Source organism: Triturus cristatus, chromosome 10 (genome assembly GCF_964204655.1).
Source record: "Triturus cristatus chromosome 10, aTriCri1.1, whole genome shotgun sequence".
In the NCBI taxonomy this organism is placed as follows: Eukaryota; Metazoa; Chordata; class Amphibia; order Caudata; family Salamandridae; genus Triturus; species Triturus cristatus.
This window is the reverse complement of record NC_140593.1, coordinates 505,502,609-505,529,410: the sequence shown is the minus strand read 5'-3', so window position 1 is coordinate 505,529,410 and position 26,802 is coordinate 505,502,609. Positions and strand designations below refer to the sequence as shown.

General features: G+C 41.7%; 1 protein-coding gene across 5 annotated transcripts in view; it reads left to right on the top strand.

The window, feature by feature from the left end:
- The window catches only part of DNAJB6 (DnaJ heat shock protein family (Hsp40) member B6), a 387,002-nt gene extending 370,290 nt beyond the window's left edge, over positions 1–16,712 (top strand). For all 5 annotated transcript variants that reach the window (XM_085631965.1, XM_085631956.1, XM_085631958.1 and 2 more), the window contains one exon: positions 14,575–16,712. In XM_085631965.1, coding sequence (XP_085488091.1) covers positions 14,575–14,657 — 83 coding nt within the window. In that variant the 3' untranslated portion in view covers positions 14,658–16,712. The remainder of the gene's footprint in view (positions 1–14,574) is intronic.
- The last annotated feature ends 10,090 nt before the right edge of the window (positions 16,713–26,802 follow it).

Here is a 26,802-nt window from a genome sequence, read left to right as displayed (position 1 = left end):
CTCAGCCAGTCTTGACCACGCCCAGGTTACCATTTATAAAAAAAATCTTCTGTCTCCCGAATTACATCCACAGGGCAAGACTACGACTGGAGCTGGGCCTTCAAAGACAATCGATTTTCTGTGAGGCCGACACCCTGAAGTACAACATAAGGGCACTAAAAGCCACAGATAACAGGCTTAAAGGCCCGGTTAAAAGAAACACTTGCCAGCGCCGGGAACCCATGGAACTGTCAAATTGTAAAAGCCATAAGCACGCTTCATATTGACGAGACATTACTAACTGCAGACTCTATTCCTTACACAGTCTGGAAAAGGGTTATCAACAAGCAGGTCAGACAAATTTCCTACCAGATGGACATTTGGGCCCTAGAATTCACAATTATCCTGCTCCCCTTGAACGACTCATACCTCCCTGGGATACCTCAACCTTACCTTCTGGATAGTCTGAACGCAGTGGTCTGCAAAAATATAATGTTCATGCGTCTCCTAGATTTGCGCTCCACTGCCTTCAACCGAAGGGCTCCAACTAGTGAGGAGGGGGCTTGCAGACTGTGCAATTACAGGTCTGAATCATGGCTGCATCTTCTGTGCTGTTGTCCCGCTCTTGATGCTCCCAGAAGACTTCTTTTAAAACCCTTATATTTCTAAAGGGGCATCAGTACATGTTGGGAGGCATCTGCTCTCTACTTTACTTCCCCAGATATTCAAGTGCTTGCAAGGTCCGGAAAATATGTGAGACTCTTGGACAATCTGCTTTCTCCCTCTCCTGCCCCCGCCCTACCAGCGCCTCCTCCCCAAAAACTTATCACAGACTATTTTTGCACTTTGCCCTAGCGTCTCTGTACCAAATCACTGTATCCATGGTTTTTGAAACCTGTAACGTGATTACAACAGTAACTACAAGACTGCTTCGTCAGTAATATGTGTATGAATTAAAATGTGATGGTTTGCTTTGTTTTGTTTTTAACGTGGTAACAGTGCTATGATGACATTTTATTGCAATGGTTTTAATTAACTGTGCTAATTTATTAAACTAAACTAAACATACAGCAGTACAGTGCATTTAAGTGCCGGATTATTGGGAATTAGTTGATCACTTGCTCTTGCAAGTGTGAAAAGATAATTTAGGTATAAACAGATTGTAGAAAAACTAAAGGCAACAGTGTTGCTCAGGGCACTGGTGCAGAGAGAAAACAGGAAAGGGTTTGGATTGAATTGAGCTGGATCCGGCAAAATAATACATTTTAAAAATGGAAAAGGAGTGTCTCTGCAGAGTACATAGGCACAGTCTTACTTAGTAAGGTGCCATATTTCTTGGTGGTAGTGGCAGATATCCAAGTACAGATAACATTGTTGCATACACAACAAATTCTGATATTAAGCCATGTTAACTAACCACAAAATCAATAATATCTAAACACTGCCATAGCAATTATGGTAAATTCATCATTTCAGAAAAAGGCTTTGTTTGAGCATACATTTGTTTCCTAAAAGATTAACTGGCACATGTGTTTGTTGACTGTCTGACTCACTTGTATTCTTTCTGCTTCAGAACCAGGCCTTAGCGAACAAAATCATTTCTATCAACAGGCAAAGTCTCTGCTCTTTCTTAAGCCGCATGTGAATCTGGTTTAGGACGAGGTACAGTAGTGTAGCAAGGATGCCATGGGCCAGGGTGCAAGCAAGGAAAATAGCCTCTTTGACTGTTGCTGGGGGGGAATAAATACAGCAACTATTAGGGCTCAGTGTGCTCCTCAGAGCTCCGGGCCCTGGTGCCATTGCACCTGCTGCACCAATGGTAGTTACACTCTTGACTAGTTATTGTGTCTTGCTCTGAGGCATACTATGTTCTTCATTTTCAGAGATATGGAGCTTAGGTATAGTTCCAAACTATTAGTGACTTATGGTGAACATATTCTTGTCAGGAAAGCCAGCAGGTCCTCTGCTCTCTAGGTGGGTTTGTATTTTAAAACACCAGTACCCAAATATACACAAGTCCTGAATTTCCCATCTGAGTGTGTCTTACTGTAATCATTGTAACAATGGCAGGAAGTCATGCCCATTTCTTCAGTGCATGTCCAGTTTCTGTGGTTTTCAATAATGCATCACTTTTCCTGAGATAAAAAAAGCAGTCATAAAGGCCACCACTCATTAGCACCAAACACTAGATACAACTTAAAAGTACTGATTACATGAAGCTGTGCTAGTCTGTGACATCATTTCACTAAAGCCTTATCCAGCCTAAACAGTCACAATGCTCTGAATATTCCCTGTTTGGTATTATGTGACCAATAGTTGCAAATGAAAGCATCTTAAACACATCTGAAATTAAGTTCCATGCTTAGTAATATTGTGGCACTCTGTGTACATCACAGATTTTTGTCATGCTAACAATTTGCGAACATACTTGATCTAGCTACAGTCATGATGTTATACACATATGACTGCTGTTTAAACTGAGGGGTGACATGCTTAGGAAACACAGGGAGTACATCAATCTGGGGTGTGCAGGAGAGATGCATTGTCTTTCTTCCTCTCTCTTATTTTTGAAACTAGTGAGGCAGAGTTTGAAAGAGGAGCATGGCACATGGAGAACAAATAACTTGTAAACAATTATATAGCTTCTACCAGTATAATTGGGGCTGTTTATACAAGATCCTTACAAATTCTGAGGATGTGGAGAACAGAGAACTGGTGGCTATTTAGGGGGGTGAAGCAGTTCTTATTTCTCTTTTGTACTGATTATAGTAGTTTCCATGTAAGGAAAACATGATTTATTGCCACCTTGATGCCTGTGTCTTTGATACCAAATGATGCCAGGTCAGAATCCTCAATTGTGACAATCCAGTATAAGAGGGAAACACATAATGGTATTTCATGTCCTGAAAAGATGAGCCATATTACAAGAAATCCACGATAAACCCTTTCTTTTAAAACCTCTGAGGCCTGTTGAATAGGGTCCAGAGGCCATATACTCAATCAAGATAGCATGACTTCCCCCTCTATGTTAACATGGGACTGACCTGACATTAGCCAGTCACTGGGAGATGTGAATTATTAATACCCACTGCGCTTTAAATTGACAGTCATCTAGGGGGGTCATCCCAGTTTTGTTCATGTGTATGAGGTTTGTGGCAAGTGTAAGTATTTTATTATAGACTAGCGCTGTCACTGTGTGACTTTGGCAGTTACAATGAGCTGCAAACTACTGACACAACTCAGCAGTTACTGAACTAATGTTCTATTAAATTCTAGTTTTTGTAAGGTAGAAGCAACAAGCTTTATCTTGATTTTTTGAAGCAGTGGGGATTTAGGAATAAAACACCCAAATGCCACAACTAAATGTAAATAACTTATTTAGAAATAAAGGGCTTGATTTAGAGTATGGTGCATGGGTTACTCCGTCAGAAACAGTGAGGGATATCCCGTCCGCCATATTACGAATGAATTATATCCAGTGGCACTTGTCATACAGCGAATGGGATATTTGTCACAGTTATGATGGACTAAACTGCTCACCAAACTTTAAATCAGGTCCATTGTTTGAAGAGGCGCAAGTTGTTATACTTATCCAACCACTGCATGAATACACAAAGGCAAACTAGTATTAGGATGGAAAATCTAATGATAAAATGCAGATTCCGTTCTTTGGGAAACATCTGCCTTCCTGCTCACAGGATTCTTCTGACAACAAGGAATGTGGCTTTAAGGCCTGATAGACCCACGTGCATCCTGTTGATCCCCTGAGTGTTGGTGGCGAGGTCTGCTGTTGATGTGTCAGAAGAAAGGAAGCTCGGTAGGAGGGAGATTTCAGTTTCTATCTTGGAAGAGAAACAATGTAGGTAATGGATGTTCTGTGACCTGATGTCAACATTTGCAAACTTTTACAGACATCATACTTTAGTGATAGAGGATGTGGCTCATCATCATGAGAGCTAAGAATTGATTTTGTTTATGAGTGCCCTCCAATTATATGGTAGCTTTGCCTTTTAAAATTGCCACCTGGAACCCGTAACTCCGTTTAAGCCTTGGAAACAGAAGAGCAGTTTCCTCGGTACCTGCTGAAGGGCACTATGTTTAGTCCTTCCTTCCACCTGACTCTCTGGATTTGCTACCAAGACTAGAGAAGCTTGTCTCCCCATTTACGACGCTTGGGCACAAGCATTCCCTAAAGCAAATAAATACATGAATACTCAGATAAATAAAGTTGACTACCAATCCTAGGAAAGTCCTTTGTCTACTATAGAATGTGGAGCCAGCTATTTGGAGCAGAAGATGCTCAAGCCTGGAAGTTGTTGTCTGAAAGCTATCTGGTCCTGTAGCTGGATAAGACTGCATTTTACCAGAAGAGTCTCTGCAGTACTGACATTTATGGAGGTTGGGAAGAAGGACTATTTGACCGGCTGAACAGTTTTCGATGATCTCACAGATGGTATACCCAAGAAGCCTGAGTTTTCTAAAGTTTTGAACTTCTTCAAAGAAGCATTTAGCGAGTACTACAACTACTGCTATGCGACTGCTAAGGAGGCATTCTACTTCCTGTAAAATATTTTAGCTTTAGCAGAGGGTCTTTGGAAGACAGGGGTGATCCCGCCATTCCTATGTGCAACCTACTGGGATGGAAGAAGTAGCTTGTCCTACTCAGAGAAAGTTCAAGCCCATAATGTATGTCTATCAAGAGCCTTTATGACTCCAGTCCAAGCTCCTAGAGACCTATTAACTGACACTCTTTTGGTACCTTTTCTAAGCAAGTACAGGCTCTGGACAAACCACAGAAGAGAACCATCTAAGGGAATGTATTAACATTTCTGTATTGGCTGTTGATGAGTTCCTACTCTCTGTTGGACTTTTAGTATCCATGATTTTGTCTCTTCATCAAAGGCCCCTTCTCAGTGTATATGACACTTTCAAAGTTTGGACAAAATCCTTAACCTTGTCTTATTATATTCACTTATATGTTGGCCCCACCTAAGCCCTGGGTCCTGGTAAGTGTCTCACAAAGGGAGAAATGGGCTAATTTAAATTAGGGAAGTAATTGGACAGTCACTGAAAAAGGCACATTTCGATCAGTCCACTTCGGGACTCTTCCAACAGATTTAGAGGGACACAGCCGACCTATTTCCAAAGTGGAGCTGATATAAAATGGATCGGATGACCAGCCAAATTTAGGGTGGTCAGTTGTATGCCATGTATAATCCTGTGCAGCATCGCCTCTGAAACCATGGCTCTTACACACACCCTTTTCAAAATGTCCCCACAGCCGCTTTCAGAAATCTCCCAGTGCGTAATTCCTATTTTTTTGTGTATGTCCTGAAAATTAACCACCATTTTGGGGGTCATTCTCAGGCCCTCCTTTGGTGACAGAAGTTTGCCATGCCACCAACACCTAAATAGTCTTTTAGTCACTTGTTGACTTTTTTGCCTTCCCACTGACTTAAATGGGCAATGCTGATCCAATTATTTCCTAGGGCAATGTTTGAACATATTTTTATCATATGCCCTGTACTTACCATTTTTCTGTTTTTGTGGCTTCTGTTCAATACGTTACTACTCTTTTTTTATTAAACGTGGTTTCGGACGTCTAAGTGCTTTATCTCTTAAGTATGTGGTTACTTCAAGTGTGGACACCTCACATACCCCTTATATATCTTTAATGAGTAGTGCTTTTACTTGGCTTGGCTACCAAAAGAGATTCTCTTAAGGGAAGAATACATTTTTAATGTGTAGCCGAATTGTGTGGGAGCTTAGTTACACCACCCAAAGTCTGTGACCTCTCTTCTGCTTGGCCTAGCCAAGAATATTTCATATATGCAATTCACTTAAAACATTTGGATGCAAAAGCGAGTGTGCATCCTGCATTCCAGACTAATTAGTCCAAAATAGATGGAATCGTAATGATGATTTGTCCATTCCTCGCACCAGACTCTCAAGAGGTCAAATGGGCAATAGAACATTATATAAAAGTAGTACAAATTGCAATTGCTATCAATAAGATAGATAAAAGTCCTCACTGAATTAATTTTAAAGGGAAAAAGTCACACACATTGCCAGTTCCGCGTGGTATTGGTTCATTTTGCCTATACTGTTGATTTGTTTGTGAAAAGGGTTAATTTCATGTTGTATTTTTTTTGTTTTCTAAATATGACATTATGATATCCATGGTTGATGTTTTGATTTTTAAGGAACACTCTGGTGAGGTTTTGAATTTTACAGCTAGAGATACAAAGGCAATCACGGTATAGTGCCACCCTTTTCTCTCCAGCGAGAACCAGATGTGCAAGAAACCTGGACTAGCAGCTATTGGAAGCTTCTTTGCAAAATGAGTGACCAAAATAGTGATTTCAATGCCACGTTTGCCTAAATCTAGAATGAGGTCTGATTAGGGTGACAGATTTTCCATCCCTATAGTTGGCGCATTTGTCCCCTCTACCAAGGTTTTGTAGAAAATCTACAACATTTCGAGTTCTCCTTTAACCCAGCTGTTAGTTTCTCTAACCCAGTGGCTGTATATGCCAAGGGAGGCACTGCCATGAAGTGGCAGCCTCGTGGATTTTCTGTCATCAAATGTATGCTTTTGAAATGTATCCCCAAGGTGGTGGCACTTTATTGGTACCCTGATATCACGGTTTCCCACAATGCAAGATGGTTCTGTACACCATGTTACGGACACTAAATTGACCTTTTCCAAGAAAATCTACCTCCATTTCTTTGACAGCCCCTCACAGATGTTATTCACCATCCGTGATGACGGCCCTGTCACTTTACATGAAGCCACTGATCCGCTATCATTATTGGCAGAATTCCTTTAGAATCCTGACCGAGACGATCCTTAAGCGAGGGAAGTTTCCTTAAACACATGTCTATATATTCTGTGGGGCATATTTACAATGCACCTGTGGCCCTTTTATTGCACTGGAGCGTCACTTTTTTGACGCTCTGGAGGCGCAGTGTGCCGGCCCATATTTACAAGGCCACACAAAGCCACCCTGCGTGGCTTTTCATGGCCTTGTAAATATGGAGCAGTGGCGTAACGAAACTTGAGGGGGCCCCCCTGCAAAGTACATGGAGAGGCCCCCCTCCGGACTCACTCAGATGCTCTCAGGCGAGAGTACTGTGCTGAGGGGGCCCCCTGGACCTCAGGCCCCCCACACTGCAGGGTCTGAGGGGGCCTATGCTTTGTTACGCCACTGATATGGAGTAAGGCAATGCCCTACTCTACGTGGAAGGGGCGTTCGATGGGTGTTGCTGTGGGTGTTCCCACGCAACACCCACGGTTTTTTACACTGCCCCAGATTTACAACATAGCGGAAATCTGGGCCAGCACCAAAACTAACGCCTTCCCAAAGCAGGCGAAACAAGGAGATATGTTTACATTTCTTCTCGTTTTTTTCCTTTTTCCACATATTCTGCATTCTGCAGCAGACATAGAATGAGTAACACGCCTCTTTTGATTGCTTTTGTGCAGGAATGTGTCCCTTCCTGCACAAAAACAATCATGCCAACAACACCATGGTGCAAGGGTGCCTGCGTTTGCGCTCGGCTGCAGTTTGTGCCCTGGCAAAAAGTACAGGACTGTGCCGTATCTTGTAGATATGCCGTATTCCCGACCTTTTCTTAGGGAAGCACAGCTAGAAGGCGTGCGGTGCACCCCTACGCCAAAATATTGTAAATATGCCCCCAAGTCCGGTGAATGTGCCGCCTTATTTTTAACAGAATTTCTAACACAACTCTTCTCTAAATAGTGTTGTGGCGATCCAGAAATTGGAATCGTCCACTTGGTAAAATTCACTAGTGAAGACACACTTAAACGAATTTGAAGAGAGCGACCCCCAGAAGGGAAAACCAAATGGTTAAACTGAAAGAAAATGTATATGTTGAACTATACGAAGTTAATAAGTAGGTACACACAGTGCAGCGCGCAGGAAGAATGGACGCCGCCTTAGTCACAGGCCCCTTTTCCAGGATGCTGCATTATTTAAAAACAATACAACACAGGGAGTCAGCTTTGTGGTCCCGAAGTGCCGCAAACCAAACAGGGCCTCCAGAAATTGAAATTCCACATCTTAGTTATTTGCATACGGCATCTAATTTCAAATGCGATAGAACCGGTTTGCATTTGAATTGGATTAATATGCATATAGATTGGTTTCCCCAAAATCCTGTGCTGTTCACACGCTATAAGAACCGAACTAGAGCACCCTGGAGACACAGGCATTGTTTCCTGCACAATGATATATTCAGTTGTTTTGAGGAGCGCAATCGAAATTGACTCAAAGAAATATATGTATATAACTTATTCACACACCGGCCTGCCCCCCATGTCATGTTTGATCTGAGAATCTGTTTTAAAATAAGGATTTCCATAAATCCGCAAAACACTGCGATTTTATTACTATTTTTGACACACGAACATGTGATTGGATTATCATATAGAACATAAAATGACCTGAATGTATAAAGTGACATTGAAATATGAGACGACTGATAATAAATCTCTAGGCAGCAGACAGAAAATTCAAAAACAGGGAGGGGCTCAGTGGTTAGGACGCCCCTCTTCTAAAAGAGCGCAAGCGATCATTGGGAAGAACTGCAAGGAGCAGACGTGCAGGGTTTTCAGCCGCCGCGACTCTATTGTAGGACTTTTGCATAAAATGCACTGCCTTTTTACCCTTCCTCCTTTTACAATAGAGTTAAAAAATACAGTGCCTATTTTACAGTTGCTAGCCAATAGAATCGTCTCTGATTGTTGAAGCAGGTGGAAAGTTGTCTGTTCCAGGATCCTCCACTGATGGAGCCAGCCGCAGCCCATGCAAGTAAGAGCGGTGGGGCCTGTTGGTAGGGGATTTCGACAGACGATGACAAATTAATTATTTATTTAATTTTCCCTCATCATCGTCGGTCGGACCCCCCTCACCCCAGCCCCTCCCCCCGGCCCCATCCCTCTTACCTGCACTGGCCGCAGCTGGATGAAGCATAATCGCATGAAGTTATCTCTGCTATAGTATCTATCTTGCAAAGATATTTTTCCCAAATGGAATGTAGAATCCATCAGTGAAGGATTTCCCACATCCTCTAAAAAGTGGAGGATTTTTCTGAATCGCCCAGCTATAAATCTTGACCGTAGATTTCGCTGGTTAAAGAAAATCCTCCAATTATTGGACGTAGCTCCGATGTAGGATTCTGGAGTGTGGAAAATATTTTACAAAAACTACCTCTTGCCCGTCTACCCATATGATGGCGATGTTTATGCCAGAATGTTCTTCATGGCGGAGAAACCTCCAATTGGGTATTGCTCACTGTATCCACAAATCAGAAGACATTCCTTTATCACCCAACTCTAAAGGATGCCAGTGGTTCTTTTCCTGACAGTGCTAAAGACACAGCGCTTCATTTAGAGTTTCTGGAAACAGAAAATCCTCCAGTTTTTGGAGGAACTACTGAATCCAGTGGATTACTCACTGGCGGAATTACCTCACCTAATGGATATACTGGAGGTAATTCTTACAGTAATTTCTCTACTAAACTCGATGGATCCACCAACATTTAGGACTTCATTCAGATGTGGCAGTGGTAATTCCTCCCACCGACAATCCTCCAGCGGAAATAGCACTGATGGAGAAATTATGCTAGCAGTGCTATTCAGAAGATTTGAAATGGCCACCTTTCTATAATCAGCCTCTTTTTTTTATTCAGGCTGGCTCTCCACTACTCACTGGTTCGAGAATTCGAGACCGGGTCGGGGGTTCGTGGCTGTTTTTCCTATTTTAAATATTTTCTGTGAATATTGTGTCACACTGTAGTTTTGTCATATTTTTGGCTCAGTTCCAGAGCTTTTTTATTTTTCTACTTAGGTTTCAGTAATATATTTCTACAGTTCCCATCTTTTCTCTAGGTTTGAGAATAAATGTTCTATATTTAATGCAATGATATTTCTTTTAATAAGGAGGTTATCAAGGCAGTACGGTCGCTTGACCATGCTGGCGATCCAGTAGTGGTTATATGGACATGAAAGATGGCAGACATAAGAGGGACTGTAAAGGCAACTTTAACATGAATTTTATCAGATTACAATGGCAGTAATTTTTATTGAAGTTTAAGATAAAATGTCTGTCTGGCTCATTTGAGGTGTATTTGACACAGAGCTGGAAATTGAAATAGTCGTCTGCCGCTGCCTAGTGCAATGTTTGAAAGCTGGCAGACTTTGATGGAACTTCACTGGATTCTCTTGGGGCCCGCACCTTCCTCCAAACCAGGGAAATCATCTACAAAGCCATCACGACCAGCACCCCATTGTATCTGTGGGCAAGCTCCACACCTCCAGTGACTCTTGGCACACCTGTAGCCAGGACACCATCCGACTGTAGATTAAGAAGTGTCGAAAAACACAAAGGACTAATCAAATGAATGATGGATGGAGTGCTGAATGAATCATACATTCACCTCCAGTCAAGAGATCTGGGTGAAATCCATCATTCTTCTGCTCACCATGCCACGCCAGGTTAGACCCAGCCATATGCAAATCACTTTTGACCCTTCTCCTCATGGGAACAGCACAGCCTGAACTGTCAAGCCAGGTACTCCCTGGACCGGAAACAAGCATCCTGGGACCGGTTTCGGGGTATTACCCCTCATCAGCCAGGATAGCTTGAATCCAGTGGCACAGTGAGCAGGAGATCCACGTCAGGGCATACCCGTCCCACTTAGGGTGAAAAGTGCTATGCAAACAAATGATGGACGGAATGCTGAATTAATCATGCATTTACCCCCAGTCAAGAGATCTGGGTTAAATCCATCCAAGCAAGAGGTTTTCTCCATTTATGCACTAAGGATCTTGAAGATCATTACACAATGAATTAACCGTCTACCTCCATTCTCAGAACCCAGCGTCCACTTGGTTCACTGGTTTGACTGTATTTTTGCCTTTGGCTCTGTACAGCGCTCCACTGCCTTTTGCCTACATTCGCACTGTACAAATACGACTTACATACAAAGACATATATTACTAATTACATGTTTTACCAGTTAGCATGCACATAACTTAATTCTCAATATCCAACACAGAACTTGGAAAATAGTGCTGCTTGTTAATTAAACTTTGCATTGGAGTATAAAAGGAACACTTTAATTGCTTACAAACTGTTTCGAGTGAGTCATTGATTAAAAAATGAAATTGGAGTCCACGAATAACCCCCATTTTTCAAATATGGGGCATGCTGATTTAGTGTGATTTTGTTCTGCTTGCAAAGAATTATGGCCCATACTGATTTCCTCTCAGTCATAGTCCCATAGTTCACAACTGAAAAGTACATATGTCACTTGACAGAAGTAGTGCAAAGTAATTGAGGTCTCATTTACAGGTGGAAGGGAACTGAAAGTCCTCCAATTTCTGGAGAAAATTCAAAATATAGAGAACAGTCCATCGGAGGAATTTGCTCAACCATAGCGATAGTTTTTCGGAGAAAATTAAGCCAGTGGTTTATAGTCCATTTTTAGACTTTCCTCCAGAAATTGAAGACTTTCGGTTCCCTCCAAATTCTAAATTAGGCCAGTTGTCTCCTGTTTGCCTCGTTACAAATACTGTTTGTTCCATTCCCAATTACGCAAGCAGGACCCAATATGCAAGTAAAAATTATTGTTATTTTTTTTATACCAGTACGAAGGTTCTTGTAATACTAAAGCAGTGCTTTAAATGTGGCTTCAGCACAGGAATGGAGGGGATTTCTGCATCCAGAGTGAAGTGCTCTGTAAGTAAGTGCTGGAATCAAGCCAGTGCATTACAAGGGCATTCAAGGTGATTGCCACCCCTGCTCCCCCCAAAATATTTTTTCGAAGGTGCCAGATGGTGAATTTTAAAACACGTTCTTTTTATGTGGACTAAAAGGAAACATTGTCTAGAAACAGTTTGGAAGTCCCTCCACAGACCTTTGGTATCCATATCAACAACAATCTCTACCAGTCCTCTGCTAGCCAACCAACACCTCTAGAGACCCTCGCACGCCCATCCTCAGCAGCGCGAGACCGCCATCAGCGCGAGACCTCCATCAGCGCGAGACCTCCATCAGCGCTGGATGGTTGTTTTGGTGCCAAGGCTAAATGTGCTTTTAAAAGAGTCTCATCCCCTTCCATAGCATCTCCTTTACCTTAGACCAGATTGTGCCTTCACCCTCATTATTGACAATCTCTCTCATGCCAGTGCTTCCTCACTTCCAATATCTGCTGCATATTATAATGCCTCTTCTGCCTCAGTGCCAGCCTCTTCCCATTGAGAATATATATCTCTCTCCGCCGCGCCTGTCTCTTTCCATACCAGAATACATCTTTTGCTCCATCCCCAGAACCAGTCTATTTCCATATAAGATTATATTTCTCTCTTCCTGGTAATAATCTATTCCAGTACCAGAATCTCTCCCCCAGTGCAAAACTCTCGACGTACCAGCATACATCTCACTTTTCCCCTTGATCATTTTTGTGATACCAGAATGCATCTCTGTTCTCAGTGCTACTCATTTTCCATACCTAGATACATCTCTCCATCATCAAAATTTTCCCAGACCAGAATGAATATCCATCTCCCCAGTGTCAGTCTGTGTTTTTTGAAAAATCAACTCTTCATTAAAAAATTCCATACATCAAATGGTGGTGTAAACTAAACATAACCTGTGTGTGCAAAATACAAACGTCTGAGCCGCAGACAAAATTAACAATAGATTTATAAAACTATTTGCAACTGTCCATAGGGGGTTCTCTATAGTCTAAGCCAAACAATACCTTCTGGGTTAGAAGAGGGCAGAGCGGGTGTAAGACTTATGATATAACAGTGATCTGAAGGTGGTGGGAGTAGGGGTCATCCATTATTCTTTAAATGTGGTTTTTAATGTAGAGGCTATGCTTGCATTATTAAGATGGGGGAAGATGCCAGCTAAGGTAATATTATTATATTGACGTCACTAATTTGTCGCTTGACCATATCCTGAAAAACTGATGTATATATATATCAGGTCATGTTAAACTATACCTACTTCTGCATTAAGGACCTTTTTCTAATATTCCATTTGTACCTGCATATCTGAGAAACAAAGAGAATAGCATTAACTCATGATTATATATTATTCCACCTCAACAAGGTAATTTGTTTCATATAAAAATTTACAAAAATAATATGAGAGTTAATACAAGAAATGTATCTGGAATTACATTCTGATATAGCAAACATCAATTTCAAAGTAACAGTATTACGAAAAGCATTTTCCAATAGGTGCTTGGACTGAATAATTTGTAATGAAGTCAAGTCCCTCCTGCTAAGTCTCCACACTGGTTCCTCACAGAGCATTTGGTCACCTTGAAGTTGTTATTCACAATGCACAAAGTCTATTTCTACGTAGGCATGAAGCACCTTCCTCCTCTTGTGGTGATAAAGCAGGAAAATGAGCATCCTCTTCCAACAGAGAATTTGAATAATTTCTTAGGCTCATATATAAGATTACTGTAATCCCTTGTGGCTAATAAGGCTGTTTTTATCTTTAGGCACGAAGGTTAAGAATAAAAGAAACACAAAGGGCCGCAGGTTGAAGGGTATCATCAATGGTTTCAATTCCGACCGTCTAATTTCATTCTAGGTGGTCAGAATTGGGATTACGATGTCTGTTTCCGACAGGCTTTCCATGTCGGGCTTTCTGACATGGAAAGCCTGTCGGAAAGTGACTTTGGGGGCCCCTAGCAGTGCCCCCATCTTCCTGCGGACTCCAGTTGAGGGCCGAGGGGGCACCTATGGTGCTCCCTGTTAATCCCTGCACCGTCTGGCAGGCACTGCGGTGCAGGGATTCACAGATTCTCCCATTTCTCTATGCGAGCTTGTGCTACAGCCAGTTTATGGCCGCTGCACAGGCTCCCATAGAGAAATGGGAGTATGTGACCACACCATGTGCGGTCACATTGTAATACTGCGGTCAGGACCACCGACTGGAGGTCGGTCAGTCTCGAATTCGCGATGAAGTCCCTGACTGACATCATAATCAGGGCCCAAATGCTCAACTGCATTGAGAGAGGCTCTGCGTTCATGTCTAGAAAGTCTTAAATGTTTCCAAAGGGGCATTCAACTTTTCTCAACTACATTCCTTTAGTAGAATGTAACAAAACCTGCTGTTGAATTCGAAATGTCATTAGTGCACATATACATAGTATTGGTGGTTGAAGATTAAAATGTCTTTTCTATGGACCTTTTCTCCTTTTGCTTGTTTTTAGAAATATTCTTCATCTGGGGACAATTACACTTCAATTTTATTTCAAGAGGGCGCCAGTTGCTTGTAAAAGACCTCGCTTTCAAGGTCAAGAGGTCAAGTTTCACTGCTGATGAGGTTTTCCACAAGAGTTAAAATACCGATTGCACTATTCCCCGCCTACGTTTAGTTGTGTAATTACTTTCCTCTCTCACCCTCATTGTTTCCTTTTAATTCTGCACAAATCTACTTGGTATTTTTTAAGGCAAAGAAACATTTACCGATTTTGTGGCATGTGACTGTTATACTGTAGTACACCAGTTTTGTGAACAGTGTTTTGTGAAACATGTTTTCCTAGGGTACAAAGATGGCGGTAAGCGGAAGAAGCCAAAGCACAGGGAGGAGCAGAAGAAGAAGAAGTCTTCCAAACCGAATCACTAAAATAAAAGTACCCCCTACAAAGGCTGTCAACAGAAGTGCACCATATTACCTGAACATAACACTTGAGCACCGTTTTGCTTTGTGTATGTACATTTTTTCAGGACAACTCACACTTTTTAGAGTGGACGATGCTGGCTCTTGTGACACCTTACATTAAGCTTGCATTATCACTTATTTGTACAGTAGAGTGAGTAGTTTCAGTGGTGAGGTTACAATCCTCTGACTTGCCACTGAACCTGAGCCAAATGGGCATACCTCCTGTTTGGGTTTGACAAGGCAGTGTGGTTGTTAACGTTTTGCCTTTTTTGATGCAAAAACCTTGTGTTTTTTGTGTTTTTTTTGCTGGTTTGCAGGGGGCCTGACTGGATCTGCTGGGATGTAGAGTGCATTTCAGTATGGCCAATGAGTGCTAAAATAGTTGTGGTAAATACTCGGAAATGCAGAATTCGATTTTGGAGGCCACTGAAGTACATTATGTAAACCAAACTTCTAAGCTATTTTGCTCATACGACCTTCGCTTCTAAGAATGACAGACACGCAGTGCTCAAACTGCAAATCCACATATTTCTAACGCAGGAAGAGTACATTTATTTCTATTTAACTTCATTAATGTATAGTATTTTCAAGGAAGTACTTGACCGCCCTTTGAAAGCTCCTGTAAGATTTTGGTTAATCAATTCTAGTTAATTTTTCATTGTGGTTTAGTTATTTTCATATATAAAGTGACGCCATGCATCCTCTTGTTTTATGATTTTCCAGCCATACAGTTCTGTATGGACACATGATCAAATTCCTGGTGTAAATTACGAGTCTTTGAGCATTTTTAAAAACCTTTTACAACATGTTACATTTTTGTCCAGAATTTAACAAACCCTATTGATTGCGGGCTTAATTTAGATACGTTGATTTGGCCAAGAAACCAAAATGGTGCCCTCATTTTGTTTTCATTTCATGATCCTTTGCTCCAAATTATAGTAATTTTTATTTGCGAAAATTGAATATTGTTTCTCTGCAGTCGGGCATGTTTGCTCTATTGATTTTTCACATTCTTATCAAATTCCCTATGCATGATTTGTGCTTCTCTCTAACCCATTCATTCCTACTCCACACCACGCAAAACTGTTTCCGTGCCTCAATTTGTGTCCTGCATGGTTCCTTGGTGGCAGGGTCTTCCATAATGCTTCTAATTGGATTTTCCTCTCTAACTTTGGATTTTGCCTCTTCTCAATCAATGATTACTCATTTTCCAATATGATGTGAAGATTTTGTTTTGAAGTGTCCGATTGAAGTCAGGTCTCCAGAACTTTTGGCAACACCTATTTCCCCAAAAGTTTGATTGAATTTCTTTGGTAATTTTAACACGGCGGAATGCAGACCTGTTTTAGCTACAACTGGATTAGGTGAAACATTAGCTGCTGCTTTGATTAATCCAGTAATTATCTATTGAATCCTGATGTTGGTTAATGTTGCTTTTTTTAAAACAATTCAGTACATTTTCTTTTGTTTTTTCCCCCACCTTATCCCTTCAGTGTTTAGTGCCGTGAAATTCATTGGAAAATTAAGACAATTAAGTAGAGTTGATTCCATTGTTAATAAAAAAAATCTATTTATTATTTCAAACACTGTGTACATTGAATGTGATTTTCGGAGTGTCTATATTGAATTGGTAGAATGGAATTCACAAGCAGTTTCATGGTCTAAGGGGTATCAACAGGAGACCTTAGATTTATTTAACTCGGTGCTTTCAAGAGATTAATTAATTGCATGTGTCCGGAATAGTTGGTGGAAAAGGGAATGTTATTGCGTCATTAAAATGTTCTAGGTCATTGAAACGCAAGTGAAAATTGATGCCACATGAGGCATTGTGACAACTGTGAAAAACACCACTCTGTTGATGGAAATCCCTTTTATGTTTTGCGTAGAGGTCAACTTTGAAATGTGCCCAACAATAAGCTTTTTTCACTCCATCAGAAAAGTCGCAGCACGTGCATTATGGGTAAATGTACACATGGATTAGGTCAATAATGAATAAAAGATATGGTGAATGCAAACTCATATGAAGTGGCCCTGGTCATTTTTTCTTTTCAGTGGGAAAAGGTGCTGCATACTTTTAAATGTATACCTGACTTTTACTGTCTTATGTTTAGTTTTTGGGAAGGAATGAAATGCATACTATCCACTTACTAGTAAAACTGGATTTCTTTTTTTTTTTAAGTAAATGCTTCTTTTTTTTTGTTTTTTTAAGAAGGAATGATGGAAAAATGACGATTTATTCATAACTTACAATGAAGATTTTAACGGAGTTCGCACATTAAGAACAAATCATTTGTTTGCTAAATCTGCCATTGTATTGAAACATATCAGAGATAAAACCAAACGAAAGTATCACATTTTTCTAAAGGGGTTGCTGAAACACAGGTGTACGTCACTTGTTTTTTCTTCTTTTTTTTTTTTACATAAAAGGGCTTAATTAAGAGTAGCCTGGTAATTCATTTAGGGTTCATAACAGGCGTTGCTACCCGCTTTTCAATTACGAGATCCACTTTAACCTGCACATTTCGGTACTTTACTCAGAATCTGTACCTGTTGAAAGTAGGTGGAATATCAGGATGAAATGCTAAACAAAGCGAGCAATTATTATGGAATTGGGATCTTAATTGTCAAGTCCCTTAGTAATTTTCATTTATAGGAGTACCATCTGGGCGCACTTGTGAATTTCTGGTAATATCCCCATAGAGTTACTTACTGGTACCAATAATATTGGTCAATCTGGAGGGGGCATTACCATTCAAGTGTGCGGGCACATAGTAATGAGGCTTAGTTATCAGCCTGAATATTTATTGATTTGATATCCTTCCCTATTTTATGGACCTAGGCAAGAAGTGCAACATAATTTTTGGTGTCCCTCAACCACCACAAACACACACACATCCTCAGGCCAAGCTTTAAGATTCAGCAGCATTTTGAGCAAACCTCCATAATTTTGTCACCTTGCCACCATGGCCACCTTTAATGACTGCAAATTGTCAACTTGAGCTGGGATTTTTACAAGTCATCAGCACTGCCACATTTCACCTTTGAATCCACACACCCATATTCTCCAGGTGGTCTTCATTTCTCATACTTCATCCCACTCTTTGCATCATTTCTTAATCAGAACCAGCTGCAATTCATCCTAAGCACGCTTCACCTAGTATAGCCTTGTTGTAGAGATCGTAAGACAGTAAGAATTTTATTTAGCCACATATTGTGGTCTCTTCATATACTTTACTCAGTAGCCTAGTCTCTTCATATACTTTACTCAGTAGCCTAGTCTAAACACAGGTTGTCCATGAGCAAGGGGTGTGTAGTATTTCTACGAATATATCACCCCAGTCTCATGACAGAAGCCCCCTCAAAACAAAAAAATATTTTCCATAAAATATGAATTTGTGGTTTCTTAGGAAATTAGAATAAAATTGGTCAACCAAACAATCTGCCTGACACACCTTCGCCTGATTGACTGTACGTCATCTACCTGGCGGTTGATAAAATAATGACTGTCAGGAATAGAGTTATTAATTTGGTAGGGAGTGCCTTTACCAAACCAATACACCGATTCTGTTTAGGTCAAAACAGTTATGAGAGTATCTCTTTCCAAACTCTGATAGCCCTGACGCAAGCAATAAGCAGTCCCCAGAGAAGTTTGCTACGTCATTATAGAGCTCCCAGTGAAGCGGTTGTTTGTTTGAACCGAAAGCCCCATGCTGGAAAAACTCAGATTTTGTAGTAGCTGAGGTCGCTTTGGGGGTTGGACAGAATTACTGCCTCGCCATGGCCCAAGATTTTACCTTCGGACTTAGTCAGATTTTGGTAGTCTAACTCCTTCAGCAGGGCAAGGCTGGGGCCCATAGCTGGGCAGGGCTCCACAAGGCCAGAAACCTTTGCCATGAGGTCCCTCTGTACCAGTTTTCAGTGTGGCAGAAAACTGCAGGTGGGACAGAGCAGGATTGTTTGCTGGCTTTTGGTATTACCTTCCTGGACACGTTTCAGCACCTTCTCTCAGTCCTCTGGAGGTTGGGAAAATTACTAAGTCCCAACTTTTTCAAAGAGCTGGAAAATTTCCTCCTGGTCAGTCCTGCAGCTCCATGGTCATCAGGGCAGGCTTCCTGTCACCAGATCTTGTTCCATCTAGGTCATCTGTAGAGTCCATTGCCTTAAAGTCAGCTAGTCCCTCTTGGAGAGAGGAGTCCTGCTGCTCTTTGTCTACATGAAGCAGCCAAGTAAGAGGTCAACCACTTGACCCTTGGAGAACAGTGTCAGTCCCAGGTACCAGCAGGTTTCGGGGGCCTTGTGCCTTGAGTCCTGTATGAGTCCTCTTCTTCTAGCAGAAGTCATGAATCTTCTTCCAACAGGATCTTCTTCTTCATGTAGAGTCTTTAGATCCTGGTGTGTTCGAAGGAGATGTTGGTGGAGGGCACTTGCCAGTCATAGGAGAAAACTAACTATTTTCTTCCAGTGCACTAGCTAGTGTATGGAAAATCCTATATATTTTCTAGCATCCCCTTCAGCCCCTTTTAAAGATGGCAGAACACAGCTGCCGTTGTGCAGTTCTGTTTTCGACTTCCTAGCCACTCTCCTATTTAGCTGAGCTCACCTCCCGTCTGAGAGCATCAACATTTGTTCCCCACCCTGTTGTTTTTAGAGCCTGGCTGTCTAGGCGGGCCCATGAATGAATAGGAGAAGCTCTCCTTGGCATCTCTAAGTGAAAAGTGGTAGTGTCAACCCTTCCCTGTCTTGTGTCAACTTTTCCTGTTCACCACGATTTTGAAAATTAAATAGGGAATAACTTTTTCTAGCATTTCCCCAGTGGAGATATAAAATAAAGATTTGATTCCCTTTTAGGCCTGTTCAAGAAAAAGTCTAACTAGGCCTATGGAGTCACATAGATTTTGGCATTTATTTCACTTTAAGAGCACAAGAATGCCACAACCCTCGTAATGTGGCTGAAGGATATCGAGGGTAATCCCATTTTCTCCCCTAAGGTGGTCCCACTCTCTGCATCAGACTCCAGGAGAATAGGGAGCACATCATTCAAAAAGGTGTAGAGGGAGTGAGGTTTGGAGAGAGAGATAGCCTTAAACTGGTTTCGAGCACGATGATTGTTAAAAGAGCTGGACTGGACACTCTGAAGTACAGGATGGCACATGGTTGCAGAGGTACACTATAACTCACTGTCAGGAGAGTAAACAGTAGACAGTGAGTACTGGGTAATGAAAGAGGAGTTCTGTAATCTTCAGCATCCCCTAACACTTGATAGTACTTTGCCCTCGCTGAGCTGGAAGTCAACTACCAGTCCTCAGGTGTCTGGAGCAGCATGTTTCAGACTCCACCCAGGAAGCTAATATCTCCCATGACTGTATTCTCCACTGCCCTGTTTTCCATTTAAGCAGTTGTTGCGGTATCACTGTTCAATTTTCCTATAGAAAAACAAATGGGAAAAAATGTGTTTTGGGGCCACCCTTTTTCCCAGACCCTGCTTAATGGAGCACTCAGGAAGGAGCTGGGGTGAATGAGACTTGTTTTTGGAAAGTTTTGTGAAGATTTGTCAAACAGCGCCAAAGTTATTAGCAGAGCAAAGAAAACAATTTCCTGTGGAAATGTGGTCCTACATCTATCTATCTATCTATCTATCTATCTATCTATCTGTCTGTCTGTCTGTCTGTCTGTCTGTCTGTCTGTCTGTCTGTCTGTCTGTCTGTCTGTCTGTCTGTCTGTCTGTCTGTCTGTCTGTCCGTCCGTCCGTCCGTCCGCTAAAGAAACCAAAGATTAGAGTTTTAATTAGGCTCAGATTTCAATCGTACAAAACCAGTGAAATTCAGCAGTTATAGTTACATGAGCTAACTATGACTTATGCTTCCCGCAATGCACTGCTTATGACCTCACATATTACATCACTCATAACATGGTCAGTGACATCACTCATGACATCGCAAATGACATCACCGATGACATCATCTAGTGATTGTAAGTGTCTTCTAAATGTTTTTGAGTGTTAAACATATATACTAAGGTACTACAAAAGTGAAATTAGTATAGTTTGTGTACTACTAATGAGTGATACTATTTCTAACATATATTATGTCAGTGGCTGTGTGACTGTATGTATCCATGTGTGACTGTTTGGATGTGTGGGTGGGTGTGTGAGTGGCTGTATGGGTGAATAAGTGGGTGAGAAGAGGTACACCGAGTCCAAGCTGCACACTAGAAAAAGGTCATGTTAATGTACTGGGAGAGGCAGGAAATTGAGCCTCATCATCCCAGGGTCTGGCTTTGAATTGCTGCATGCCAGGCCAGAAAAGGCCTTCATTAGCCTTAGTCATGTAGTGCTGAGGAAACACGATAAGGGGGCCCACTTCTCTCTCCCCAAAATTGGCTCACCCTGCCCAGCACCTGACATGCAAATGAGAACTAGAAACCCAGCCGCCCAGTACTGAATGACAAAATCACCTCTTTCTGTGTAGTATTGAAATATGAAACCTTCTGTCTTGGGGCATTATTGAAAAATAAAACTACATGCTCCAGGGTTCAATTGCAAGATAAAACTGCTACTTATACTCGCTACTGAAAGATAAGGCCACTTGCTTAGTTAGGGTTACTATTAGAAGATCAAACCACCAATATCTGGACATTATTAAAAGATGGAACAATCTGCTCCTGAGTTCTTTTGAAAAATAAAACAACCTTCTCTTAGCCGCTATTGACAGATGCATTGGACTGAGATATATTACATTGGCCAATCTTTGGAGATGGCATCGGTAGGAAATCCACCTTTTCTGAATGCCCCCCCCCCCCCCTAGATTTTATGCCTTTTGCTGGACCTTATATTATTGTAATACACAGTCAGCATTTTTGTCATCTTCTGCAGAACATATGAAAGAGGTATTCATGCCTAAACTCACTTTTGCCTAAGTTGGTGCTACAAGTCTAGTATATCCTCTTGATATCTACATATCATGGTTTTAGAAGCAGTTGCTTAAAGGAAACAGCAGCTAAGGATGACACAAATTCTCCATAGGTGAAATATTTGACATGAACCACAAAAGGAGGGACAAGAGGGGCTATTTCCGTTCACAGGGGAGCGGGAGGTCCAGCAGGAAGAGATGCCCCGAGAATGCACATTACCAATAAGGATACTTCTGCTGTTCCTCAATGAAAGAAAGAAGAGGAAGAAGAGTCAAGGGAGAGGCTGGAACCAACTACATCCAATGTGGGCTCCCTTAATAAGGGGCACTTTATCGGAGGTCTTCAATCCAACAGCCGTTTGGTGAAGTGCGAGTGAGGGGGCCTAAGTGGTGTAGATGTGAATACGTGATGTAAAAACACGGTTCGGAGTGCCAGCTAGGGGTAAGTTTTATTCTGGGGGCCTCCTTCCCTCACGGTTTTAATCTCTCCAAACCTCCATTAGAACCACAGAGGCCTGGATTTTAGGTATCTGCATTGAAGATGCACCACCTGGCACATCTAACTGGTTTAAGGGGGAAGTCACCTACGACAACAGAATAGCGAACACAGCAACAAAACAAACTCCAAGAGGCATGCTGCAGTAAGGACCCCAGGCAAGCGACTTAGGAAATGAGGATGCCTCCCTCTTGACCCAAAGGCTTCACTTCTGAGAAAACTGCAGATGGACACTGAGATATACCTCCCATGAACCTCTTTCCACCTAAGTCTAACAGTTCATGATTGAATCCACCACTGGGGTGCCTGATTTATCCCCGGATCTTGGACTACTCCCACATTTATGGTGTGCACACAGCCTTCTAGCAATTCAGAAAATGTCCTTTCAGCCAGACAGGACCTCCCACTGCACTGTAGGACTATAGTGATGTTTTTCTTACAAGCTTTATTACAATGTTTTATCAATCAGGACTAATGGGCTTACGAAAACTTGTCTCGTTGAAATGTCGATAATGGGGACATTATTGCACACACCCTAGTTCTTTATTTTAACTCATTCAGTCGCTCTTTGGTGTGACTATCTTTGACCTGGGTCTCTCTGATTCTCATAAATGGTTACATGAATGTAAAAGGCTCAAATGCTGCAAATAAACAAGCTAAACTCTGCCACTTCACTTAGAACGAGAATTTAGACATTGTAGCTTTACAGGAGACATATCTGAAATATCCCCAGGAAACGAGATTTTCTATTCCTCTTGTATTTCAAGGCACAATCGGGTAGCTCTCTTCCTGCATGGACACATAGCATTTGATGAGTTATATATTAAGAAGAACAAAGAGGGCAGGTATCTTATAGTTAAGGGAACTCTGGAGGGTAAAAAGATAACAATAGAGAACATACATACATACTCGAAGCACGGGGCAAGATGCCTTGCTATGCAATACCGCAGACGTTCTATGGGGTGTGCAGAGGTGACCTTGTACTCTTGGGAGACTTCAACCTAGTTTGGGACCCAAAGGTAGATAGAACAAGTGTGGGAGCTCCACATTCCGTAGGGTTCTCAAAGCAGCTTAAAGGCAAACTCAAGGAGCTGGGACTCCGGGACATCTGGAAGGGGCAACACGATGCACAGCCAGATAATATATTCTTCTCTCGCTTCTATAGGACGTACTGCAGAATCAACTATATATGCCCTAGCAACCCATTGATCCGGCTGAAGCATATTCAGAGATAGGCACAAAATCTCGACCAGACCATGCCCCAGTTTCCTTAGAAATAACATGGACGGATAGACACAGAAGCGAGGAATGATAGATTTTCCATGCCTCCCTTTTAAAAGACCAGTCCTCAAGGGAGAGATTACATTAAAGTATATTTTGACATCCATGATGCAACCAAAGTCTCACATCAACTCTATGTGATGCCTTTAAGGCACTAATCAAGGTCACCTATATTGGTAAAGTGGACTACTTTAAGAAACTGAGGAGAAAGTACAGGGACAATTTAGAAAAAGACCTAAAAGAAGCGGAAGTAGAATGTATAGCAATAACTGCTCCTCGACTTCTATTTCTGTTAGAGGCCACATACATGCTGTTGTTACAAACAAAGCTGAATTATCCCTATTGAGAGTAGTCACCTAAGTGCTTAGGATGAGATAGCCTCGTCCTCAGCACATGCAGCTCCTTTAGCACTCAAGGGGTTAAAACACCTACAATTTACACATGAAAACAAGGTTGGGCCCCATTTAGCTTGGTTGCTGAAGGGTAAACGGGTAAGGGAATATGTGAAAGAACTGATTTTGAATAATGGTACTAGAATCACTAGAGAAGATGAGAAACGTAATGCGTTTTGTGAATACTACTCACAACCTTACACTATGAGCATATCACAGAGACACTTAAAGAGAATACCTTGCCTCATGCCATGCCATGCCTCAAAGGTCACACCAGACCAGGCAGCTGATTTGGGGGCTCCTATATCAGGGGACAAAACTAAAGGAGGTATTAAAACTTTGAAAGCCAATAAAGCACCAGACCTTGATGGCTTTTCATGGGGCTTTTACAAAGCACTCGTAGAATTACTTTGTTCATGCTATCCACAGTATCCACAGGATATAACTGTCTTGCAATATATGGAGAGGAGATGCACCCATGATGACGGATGGCACCATTCCCTGATACATAAGCAAGGGAAAGATCCTTGGGAAATGCGTATTGTATAGGCCTGAAGCCTTGTTGAATATTGATGCAAAGATTTTTATAAAAGTCATTGCCCTCTGATTAGAATATTTGCTACCTGCCATTATAAAATCTCACCAATTGCTAAACCCATGATAATATTTGGTGGGTGATCCACTTGGTCGAGAAGGCAAAAAAAAGATGTACTGGCAATCTTGGTAGTTTTAGACATGGAGAAATCATTTGACCCGGTGGATTAGCACTTTCTGGGCAAGACGCTGCGATGGGTAGGCTTGCGCCCGTAATTTATAATGCTATCCTTGGCAGGATACAGGGAACCCCTGTCTAAGATAGTACTCAATGTCAGAACCTCCACACCATTTAAGCTGGGGAGAGGAAAATAACAGGGTTGCCCTTTACCCCCGCTTCCTTTGCCCTGACCATCAAGCAATCAGCGAGATACATCAGAGTGGATGGAGAGGTTGTGAGCCTTAAATTTGGACAAGAGGAGCCCATAATTATACCTTTGCGGATGATGTACTTGTAACCCTAACTGAAACAATTAATTCCTTTCTAACACTCCAACTACACTCAAACGATTTTGCGAGGGTCTCAGGATTCAAGGTAAATTTGTCCAAATTGGAAATCTTGATTTTATCCGTGCAACAAGCCACTCTAACTGTGGTTAAAGAACATACTAACTTTAGAAGGGCTTCTAAGACCATCACTTATTTGGGGGATAAGGTAATGCAAAATGTAGCAGACCAATTTAAGATAAATCTGGAGCATTTATTAGCATAAATTCTGGGGCACCTCAGGAGATAGTCCAGCCTCCTGGTATTTTGACTAAGCATGATCAATACCATCCAAATAAATGTGTTACTCAGACTGCCTTACATGTTTCAAGCACTGCCTACAGCAATTGCAGAAAGCTTCTCTGGATAGTTTGAAAAGTGTGATCTTGAGATTTATAGGGGGATCTGGTAAGCACATCAGGGCCTCCTCCTCACTTCTTGAGATCCGCAAAATGCTGAATGCCTGGCTCTTCATATAAGCACCTTGGAGTCCACAAACCTACACAACCTCTGAAGCGCCTGGATACCCTCTCTGGTGATTAGTGCGCTGTACAAATCAACATAAAATCACATACAAAATCTTTGGTAGACCCAGGGAGAGGGGAGGCCTGGCCCTTTTAGAAATGCATACTTATTATTGAGTCGTAACACCTGTCTAATTTTTAATACATTAACAGGAACTGCCGTTGTTTGTAGTGCTGGTGGACAACTCTAAACTTGGGACAGTGGCACTCTAAACTTGGGTGGTTGGAGCACCCTCAGTATGGCGGGAGTAAAGTACACCGCAATACCAATGGACTTACCTCTGCTCGCCAAACTCTAACTGAATGAGACACATGGTCTCTTAGGCAGGGAGGCACACTATAAGCTACTATTTCCTTGGTATATATATATCCTACATAAGTACACAAATAATCCCCCTACAGTGAGCCTGAAGTGTTGAAGGGAATGCAGGGAGATGGAAGTTAAGACCCACATCTGGTTGAACTGTTCTAAAATGAAGCCTTTTTGGAAGGAGGTTATATCCGCACTGGAGCTACGTCGGGTTATCCATTCCAGAGAATGTATTGTTTGTACTAATCGGGGAGGGAACACAGGACCTGCAGTACCATACTAAAGGGGACAAAATATTGATATCGAATTTCTGTAAGCGGCAAACACTGCTATAGGAGCCTTGTGGAAAAAGTAAGATCCACCAGACATTATCCACTGGTACTCATGATTATGGAACATTATGGCAGTGGATTCATTCGCTTGTAGACCTTCAACCGATGCCAAAGATTGTGAAGCAATTGATTTGTTTCCAAGGCGATCCCATCCCTGGGGTGCCCTCTATGATCGAATTTATAGTTGTTTTAGGAAGGTCAGGGAATAATTGTGACCACAATATATAGATTGTAATGAGATAGAGATCAATGTTCTCTAAAAGTGTTGTTAATAAGGAGGATGAAATATTTTTAACAATCTCCAAAGGATATTAATTCTAGAAAAATGGGGAGGGAGTGACGGGATGTTTAGGGGGTTCATATTGAAAATGTAACTGTTTATTTTGCTTCAAGCTTATGTATATGTAGATGTATTGGACTGAGATATATTACACTGACCAGTCTTTGCAGTTGGCGTTGGTAGGAAATCCACCTTTTCTGCGTGGCCACTCCGGATTTTTGCCTTTTGCTGGAACTTATATTTTTGCTGGCTTTAAATTCTGTACCCTTTACCCATGTTAAATAGTAGTAAAGTGCCTGTGCGCCCACTTTTACCATGGTGAAATAGGTCTATTCCTAATTGACATATTTAGCTTATCTATAAGTCCCTAGTACATGGTACAAAATTTACCCAGGGCGCGTCAGTTAAATGTCACTAGTGGTTTGCAGCACCTTCAATTTGCAATTCGACCTGTTAAAATAAACCCTTTTGACAGGTCAAACCCCCTCCAAATCAATGGTGAAGCA